Consider the following 9,370-nt stretch of genomic DNA (forward strand, 5'->3'; position numbering starts at 1 on the left):
TTTCTGAAAATATTTATTTTTACCGTTTACTTAAGTGTTTCCTACTGAGTATTATTTATAGTACTCATCCCTATAAATAATTTTACAGGTTAAGATCGAGGCATGGTAGTGGTTGGCATAGTGGCAAGTGTTCGACAATCTCTAATGTTTTCAATTTCTAGTGAATATTTCTATTTATGTAAATATTTTATGGAACTTAGATGAACTTTTAGAAATGCTTTTTAATGTTTATTTTGTTCCATTTTTAGAAAGTGCATGTTAACAAGAATTTAAAAGTGTTGGATTGATTTGTATGAAATTTTATTTTATGCTGGGTGGAAATTTCAATTTCTGTCCTTCTAGTTGAAAATAGCATAACTTGGGCTACAGTGCATGTTTTAAAGTGAAATTATTGAGTTTGAAAGATCCATGAATCTTCTAATTGTAGCCTTTGGAATTTCCTTAAAATATTATCTAGAGAAAATGTTATGCCCATTTTAGTAAATTGCGTCGTGTCGAATCCGAGATTCCAGCATACTCGAGTAATATTTTCGTGCTTCAAACGTTATCGTCGAAACCCTAAATTTTTATATGTGGTACATATATGAATGCTTTAGTCTCTGTAAAAATTTTAAAAATTTTAATAGACATTTGTTAGGCCAAATATATTTTTCTTCCGCTGTTGTTAAATCCGTAATTGTCGATTTGTCTTCAAATCTTAAAAAAAAAAAAAAAAAATCAAATTTTGCTACATTTTCTTAAGTTATATAGATAACTACCTTCCAATATATTTTTATATATTTTAAAAAAAAATTGGATTTATAAAATACTTTGGCTAGCGTCAAAGGGGTTGAACCAAAGAAAGAAACGAATATTATTTTAACGCTTCGGTATTTCGAGAATTCAGGGCGTTACAAAGCTTATGTGCCACCCATTCCATTTCCTCAAAGACTTCAACGCCAGCCAACAACAGAGCAGGTTTAGGCCATCACTACTAGGAGTGGTGTTCAATTGCCAGAAATTACTGTAACGAGGAAGGAGACAGAGAGAACTCAAATGCCTACTAAGGATAAGGAACCGATGGAGCAATCTGAAGAAGCAATAGAAAAGGACCAACAGACAGTTTCAGACAATCCACAGCTTAAGGCAAATATTTTTGGCACTTCACTGACACCTCTAGTCCCGTTTCCTCAAATGTTACAGACGACCAAATTGGAGAAGCAAACTATGAAATTCCTGGAAGTCCTCAAAAAGTTGCATGTCAACATTCCATTCATTGACGCTATCCTTCAAATCCCAAACTATTCTATGTTTTTGAAGGAGATGTTGACTAAAAAGAGGAAGATGCCCGAGCATGAAATAATAACACTATTTAAAGAGTGCAACGCGATCATCCAGTACAGAATCCCTTCCAAACTTAAAGATCTAGGGGGTTTCACTCTACCTTGCTCCATATGAAACTTACAAGGTATTAATTGTTTAATTGAGTCAGGAGTAAGTATCAACTTAATTCCTTTACCTCTTTACAGGAAATTGGGATTGGGAGATCCTAAGGCAGCTTCTATCATCCTTTAGCTGACAGACTGAACATTGAAACATCCCTATGGAATAGTTGAGGACATGCTCATCAAGACAGGAGAATTTATTTTTCCGGCAGACTTTATGATTCTAGACATAGAAGAGGCATCACAAATTCCAATAATACTAGGAAGGCCATTCCTGTCAACAAGTTGGGCATTACTTGATTTTGATACAAATGAGATAGTCCTGAGGGTGGAGGATAAGCAACAAAGCTTCACTATGGAGAATCCAATTAAGCAACCATCATATTTTGAGGATTGCCAACGAGTTGATCACTGAGAGAGTTACAAAGGCCGGCCAGATGTAGGTAGAATTGTTGGTAGGGATAACAATGAAAACTTGATCATGTGGCGAATGAAAGATAAAAGAAAGAAGTGCAACTAGTGCTTAAAATACAGGGATGAAAATTCTCTTTTCAAGCCACCACAAAGTCTAGCTAAAGACTATAAATTAAGCGCTTATTGGAAGGCAACCTAATAGTTCTATCCATTTCATTTCATTTTATTTTATTTTACTATAATTAGAATAGTTTAAGATAATTTAGATTAATTTTTATTTTAGAGACTCATCATCCATACTACGTTTTCTCTTAGGTCTTTGAAATTTAGTGGTTTATTAGTTATTTGAGCTAAGTATCACGTGTTCTAGGTTATTTGATCTCTAATTTTTTATTTAACTACCATATGCAAGAACATGATGTCGCAAAATACTCAAACCAACATAGACCAAGGGGAAAACATGATGAAGGAGAATGTCTAACAGTTGCCCAAAGTGCGTTCTACGTTCAACAGGAAAATTCGAGGAGTACCTTTTTCCTTTCATTTCCCGTCCCCTTACATTTTCAATTATGTTTTAAGACATTGAGGACAATGTCAAGTTTAAGTTTAGGGTTTGGAAAAACTTTTTGAGTTTTTTATTTTTGTATGTTTTTGTGTGTTTCTTTAAAAATAAATAAATAATAAATTCGTTAAAATTTCTATTTTTGTGCGTTAAAAAAATTATCTATTTATTTATTTTTGTTTGTTTGTGTGCTTGTGTGGGTTAGACAGTTTGGCTTACTATAATGATTAAATTTGAGGTTTGATATTGATTTATAAACTGTGGATAAGATGCATGCTAAACTAATTGAAAGTCAACGTTGCAAGATTTGATATTATACATGCACTAGAATTGAATTTGACATTGTGATGAAATGAGTTGATTTATATGCTTGATAGGTTGATTTAATCGGACATAGACACTTACCCATACCATACAAATTATTTATCTTTAGACCAAATTTAGCACAATTTGGGGATGATTTTGCTGTTGCAAAAAGATACGGATGTGGACAGGGATTTCATGTGTGAAAACTTATGTGTGGATTGTCTTAAATTAAGAGGATAAAATTGGGTAAAAGTTTTGAGTTGGAAGTCGATTTGATTGAATAAGTGTGTGATAAAGGGCATTGCACTAATCAAGTCATATATTTTGAAATTTAAAACTTCTCTCTAAAACCTTTATGACTCGAATAATTAAGCTTGCAAGGGTATCTTAAAACCTGATGCCCTAAAGTCGTCTGACTTGGGAGTTATCGGCCTAAACCTTGTTACAGGGGTCATTTAGAAAACAATCAGAGATGACGTTACACTTGAAAAAAAAAAATTGTTCTCTTTGAAACCTTTTTGACTCAAGTTATTAAGCCTGTAGGGATATCTCAAAATCTGGTGACCTAAAGTCATCTGATTTGGGAGTCATCGGCCTAAAGCCTGGTACAGAGGTCATCTAGAAAGCTTAATGGAGAGAAAAAAACTCTTAAAAATCAGAAAAAGCAAGTGCATGGAAAAAGTAGAAGCACTAAATACCTTGTTAAGTCCTAACACTTATTCAAGAAAATTTAACTTTCGATTAAAGATAATTAGCCTAATTGAGTCTTGGCGGTCGAAATAATCAAATTAATTGAAAATCCTTGCTCAATGATGTATTGACTTGCAACCAGTGATGTCCACGTGAACTAGAGAGGGTAAGGATAGTAATGCAAAATTCAACCTTAGATCATACGTTGGGAAAATAGTGAAAAAGAGGGTATGTGAATCTTATGAGAGATGAAAGGATATATTTGACCATAGAGGGTCGGGAATTGAAACAATTTGTGAAATCATTAATGTCTACTTAATTTTTCACACACACACGTCAATTTTGCATTGGAAGAGTGGATATTGGTTTTATATTGTGACTTTGAAGCAGTTTATAGATTTAATACGGTGATCTCGAATTCTGTGATAAAAAGTTAGATTGTCCAACCAAATATTTTTGCATGCTTGTATGTTTGTTATTAGTTAGGTTATATTTTTGTTTGAGGACAAACAAAGATTTAAGTTTGGAGGTTTGATAAGTGTAGTTTCTACACTTATTTGAGATCTTAGAGAGGTGTATTCAATTGAGACTTTTAAAGACTTTGGGAGACTTTTTAAAGTGAATGACTTTTGTGGACTTTGTAGAATTTTAAGTGATTTCTATGGATTTGATAGGAATTAATAAAAGTTTTTCCTGAATTTGTGGAGACTTTTATTAGAGACTTTTAAAGACTTTGAAGATTTTTTATATTTTTTAAAAGAATATATTAAACATATATAATGTAATATGTTTAACAACTTCTTATATATTCAAACCGTCTACAACTCATATAATTGAAAATGTAAAGTAATAAATCGTATTTTTTATGTCAATTTTATTCCAAACAAAAAAAAACAAATATTTCGCCAAACATAAAGTACTTTTTCATCTTATATCAAGTAGATTAACAAATAATAAAAATATTTAAAAAATAGTATTTTAGTAATGATCAACCAAAAAAAAAAAATCAAACAATTCCAACATCATTCCACATGTCCGCTGCTAAAGCAGCCCTCCATGCATTAGCATTCTCTCTTTCTTGTTCTTGACTCTCAAAAAATGGTCCAAAATCTTCCCCCTCATTAATTGAAAAAGATGAAGACTCTTCATTATCGAGGTCGATTGGAAATTCATCAGACCGACATTCTTTCCGGAGAAAATTGTGTAATCCTGCACAAGCTAATACGAGTTCGGCTTGTGTACGATATGAAAATGGAGGAACTGTTTTGAAAATTGTGAATCTTGATTTAAATATACCAAATATCCTCTCAACTATGTTCCTCAAGGAAGCATGACGAAGATTAAACAACTCTTTTGTATTTTCAGGGTCACGACCTTGACTATCTTGAAGATGATAACAGACACCTCAAAAAGGAGTTAAAAACTGACGTCAATTTGGAAATCCACAGTCTCCCAAAAAAATTTACCTGAATATAAAATACTTGTAAAATTAACAAGTAATTACGAAACAAAAAGATAAAAAAATATATGAAATAATAAAGTCGTACCTTGTGGCACTTTAAGTCCATTTCTCCTTGTTAAAGCATCACTCAACACTTTAGAATCATGTGTTGATCCCTCCCACCCACTAATCACGTATATAAATTCCAAATCAAAGTTACAAGCGGCCAAAATATTCTGAGAAATTGTTCCATGACGATTTCTGTAACTGCTTGAATCACGTCCAGTTACCATTGCTGGAATATGGGTACCATCAATAGCTCCAATACAATCCTAAAAATAATAAAACAGTACAACGAATTCACAAGAACACTAATGAAAACATAAAAAAAAAAATAATTATAATACGTCTTATTTAATCACTTACCTTAAAGTAAGGATAAAATATCGTACTTTCCCTTATTTTTTTGGCACAACGGATCCCGGTTTGACCATCATATCTACCACAAATTTGTTTAATGTCTGTAAAATCTTGTTGAAACTTCGGCTAGTAGTGAAATGTGATCGACCAAATTTTTGACGAATCAAGCAATATCTAGTATTTTGACCAACAATAAATAGGAACGTTGCAAGCATTTCTTCAACACAAATATACCTAGTATCCTGTAAGGGTGTTTTTTCTCTAATGATATTCTTAATTTTAGAAATATATCTGGATACATTCTATAAATTTGTCGAAAGTCTTCTGGATCCTCCTTTAATATTTTATGTATATAGTCATATCCATATGTAGTTTTTGGTCGTCTAGTTAGTGAACGTGTAATACGTGCACAATGCATATTTTTTACAAGATCATTTATCACAAAGAGAATTCCTTGAATTTCCATCCATAAATACCGTCTGGTTTCATGTAATGCTTCCTTATAGTCATCTTCTTCATTCTCATGCACTTCTTTTTCATGATCTTCATGTATGTTAACATTAGCATTATATATATGGAAGTACCTAAACATAGAAGGAACAAAAATTTAATACATAAACAAAGATAACGATAATGTCACGTAAAATGAATCAATTGTCATCAAATTAATAAAATATCAAAACAATACAACCAATAAATCAAACAAAAAACAATTCAAAAACTTCAAAAGTTACTGCCAATCGTATCCCAAAAAAAAAAAAACAAAGCCTCAATTTAATTTAAATGTTATCCATTTAGAACGTTCTTCGAGCGTCATGCTCAAGAACTCAGACTTTTTTGCTTTTGTATTAAGCAAATCAAGGACCTTGAAACGATCATCATCATCCAAGTTTGGGATCTCCTTGATAATGTTCCAACAATTAGGCTCTCTGGTGTCAATTGATTCAATTGCTTGAGTGATCTTGCCAATTGTACTAGCAAGTTTGTCTATAACGTTTGATTGAGTGCTTTTGGGCTCAAACGAACTAGATTTTGCTCCAAATCCTGTTCTACTTCGTTTTCGAATTGATGGGGAAACCTCTGAACTTTTAAAATCTTGCTTATCGGATACTATAAATGCTTCAGTATCAGGATCATACATGAAGTCGTCTATTAAACTGTCACGAACTCTTCTTTTTTCAGTATAAGAAGTTCTTGCATCAGTATCATCCCCTAATGCAATTGAGTGTGTCCCAACAACTGTCCCACTTCCAACTGCAATTCTCAAATCCTCATAGTCTGGAAAAGTATATGTGCGATAACTTTTATCTTCAGGATGTGACAATTAAAGGAAAAAATAAGTATGAGTGCTAATATATGAAACATACACTTCACTAACCAATAACTCAAATTTCATATGTTTCTAAATCAAGTAGTAAAGGAAGCTCACCATAAAGTAATCGTCCCATACTTCATCACTAACAGTGAATTTCTTCGTCACATGATCCCATCCGAACCCAGAGTTATGGTGCATAAGCTTAGAATACTTGTTGTACTGTTTTTTAAACCATTTCACACGACTTTTATACTGGGCATAAGTCTTTTCAACCCCAAGTTTTTGGTTAAGATGAGGAAGTATATGTTTTTCTACAGTTATCTTGCTCAACAGACCATTACTATCACGTCAATCACGTGTGGCATCATCAACCATGAGTTTTAAAAGCTCGTTGCTTTCTTCCAATGTCCATTTCTCATATTTTTCAGTATCTTTTCCCTGAACCTTGTCGTTTTCTTGTGTTGAATCTTCCATTAGAACTAGTGACATATAATTAGAAAACAAATATTTAGGCAAATACAAAATGAGCAACAAAAGGTCAAGCAAACATAGCTACTCATATCAAAAGGAAATTATTCGATTTTTTTTTTTTGTCAAAAGGTTCTCCTATCAATACAAGGTTTCATTGCTGCATGGGTTTCCTATCAAAAGTTGTCAGAACTAGACGGCCAAATCCGACCATTTAGATGGCCAAATGGGGGTACTTTTCCATGTTTAGTTTTATAAATATACAACACTTTCCCCTTTTTTGCACTACGTTTATCAGAGCTCACTCTCTCATTCTTCACTGTAGTCTAATTGGCTATAAATCTTGTTTAGGTGAAGGCTTCCCTCGACTATAGCCCGGGTCTGCCTCCGTCCTTGAAATTATCAATATTCCCAATATTCTGTGCTAATCAACGAAGTTGAATTTGTAAATTTTTTCTAACGCTTTTCGACTGCATAATAATTTAAATGAATAATTTAACCACTCTCACTAGCCCAATACTATGGTACAAGATGACACTTTCTTATTTGTCCGTAGAGCCCCGCAATCTAAGACCATGTAGAGAAAAAATAGAGCAATGCAATTTGTGGTCACAGGGTTTCATTCTAGTGCTCGAAAATAATATTCCAAAGCTTGAAAAAATAGATGCAATTTGGTACTGTAACTATATAGGAAGTTTTTTTTATCAAGACCGATTCAAGGCCGATGACAAGATGGGACACGCTTATATCAATCTTCAACCACTAGGCACTGCTGCCAGATTGAGAGATATCCTCAGTGTTGCAACTAATGGAATGACACTCAGGAAGGTGATCCCCCAGTGCCAAAATTCTTTTAAGATAAATTTACCTACGAGACTACATCAACGAAAATTCAGCAAAATGAATATTTACCTATGAGACTACATTAACAAACATATAACCAAACACAACGACGACTATTTCTTTAGTGGCCGTATAATGAAATGATAACCTTTATGCTTCTGAACCTTTCATAATAAGCCATTATTAATGTCAATTAAAATCACAATGATAGAAATAGCGACCGTTTAAAGAAATAATAACGTTTATGCTTCTGAACCTTTCATAATAAGCCATTATTAATGTCAATTAAAATCACAATGATTTTTATCTCTAAATTCTGTGTAAACCCTGCCAAAGCGTCATTTTTATTTATTTCTTTTTTCGTTCCGTGATGTAAAGTGTCAAAATTCCCTCAAGTGAAAAACGCACAAAAATCATTCTACCCACACAAATCATACTAGTTTTTTTCTGTGGGTATGTTCAGAAATCAAACACTTTCCAGAACTGCTTTCTTCGAGTTTGCAATTTTGGAGATGGGTCTATCCATAAATCAAACAAAATACTCATAGAGGGAGAGATAGAGAGGTGCAAAGCATGATTACTTGATTGAAGGAGATGGAGGAGAAACCCTCGAAGAAAAACAACAGCCGGCTTGTGAGAAATCTCTTGATGGATGAGAGATTTTTGTTGTGAGAATTCTATGGACGGCTTCTACCAAAAGTCTCTGAAAGTCTACAAAAATATTAATTCCTCGAAAGTCTTTTTTAATTGAATACCCTGAAACTTGTGAAGACTCTTATAAAGTTTAAATTGAATATCTCGAAACTCATAGGAGGGTGTATTCAATTGGAACTTTTGAAAACTTTGATGGATTTTTTTTAAGTGATGACTTTTGTAGATTTCGTGGATCTTTTAAATATTTGTATGGAATTAGTGGAAGTTTTTCGTAGACTTCTATGGATTTTCATTTTAAAATTTTATAAACTTTTGTGGAATTCAAAAGACTTTTGAAAACTTTCATTTGAAATAGAATTCACATGGATCAGGTGTGAGATTCTCACATACGATATGTTAGTTCCCATAATTCCCCTTTTACTTCCACTTCTTCTTCCCATATAATAAAAAATAATTTGAAAAAATAAAAATTTAAGACTTTAATTAAATAATTAATAATCAAAAGTATACATATATATAGGATTTAATATTATTAGTATAGTATACTTTTAAAAATAAAAAAATAATCAATATATTAAATTTAATTATAAATTTTCATAATTTAATAAAAAATAGGTATTTTTCTCAAAAAATGAATGAAAAAAGAAAAAAAAGTTATCAGAATCTAATTTAATTTTTTTTTTATATAGAAATAGAGATAAATAATAAGAGAGAGAGAGAGAAAAATAAATAGAATATAATAAATAAAAAAATAAGTTTTAATTATACATGTCCATAAAAGATTAAAGGAAAAAAAGATTGAAAAAAAAGTTTTTTTTTTTTTTTTTTTTTTT

General features: G+C 32.0%; 2 protein-coding genes across 2 annotated transcripts; one reads left to right on the forward strand and one right to left on the reverse strand.

Moving 5' to 3' along the window:
- Positions 1–1,035: 1,035 nt before the first annotated feature.
- Positions 1,036–1,839, forward strand: LOC111384973. The gene is made up of 2 exons (XM_023009324.1): positions 1,036–1,411; positions 1,592–1,839. The coding sequence occupies exons 1-2, from the start codon at positions 1,036–1,038 to the stop codon at positions 1,837–1,839; spliced, it is 624 nt and encodes a 207-aa protein (XP_022865092.1).
- Positions 1,840–4,387: 2,548 nt separating this feature from the next.
- LOC111384978 lies at positions 4,388–5,179 on the reverse strand. The gene is given in 2 exon segments (XM_023009326.1): positions 4,388–4,860; positions 4,971–5,179. Coding segments are annotated over 2 exon segments (618 nt in total). The 5' UTR covers positions 5,131–5,179; the 3' UTR covers positions 4,388–4,402.
- Positions 5,180–9,370: the final 4,191 nt, after the last annotated feature.

This window comes from Olea europaea, unplaced genomic scaffold, assembly GCF_002742605.1.
Source record: "Olea europaea var. sylvestris unplaced genomic scaffold, O_europaea_v1 scaffold3065, whole genome shotgun sequence".
NCBI classification, from domain to species: Eukaryota; Viridiplantae; Streptophyta; class Magnoliopsida; order Lamiales; family Oleaceae; genus Olea; species Olea europaea.

What these genes read in the sequence shown, in the direction of transcription:
- LOC111384973 (XM_023009324.1), top strand. Translation starts at nt 1,036, where the DNA reads ATGCCTACTAAGGATAAGGAACCGATGGAGCAATCTGAAGAAGCAATA. An exon ending in CAAACTTAAAGATCTAGGGG is followed by an intron (nt 1,412 to 1,591) that starts GTTTCACTCTAC and finishes CCTATGGAATAG; the next exon opens with TTGAGGACATGCTCATCAAG.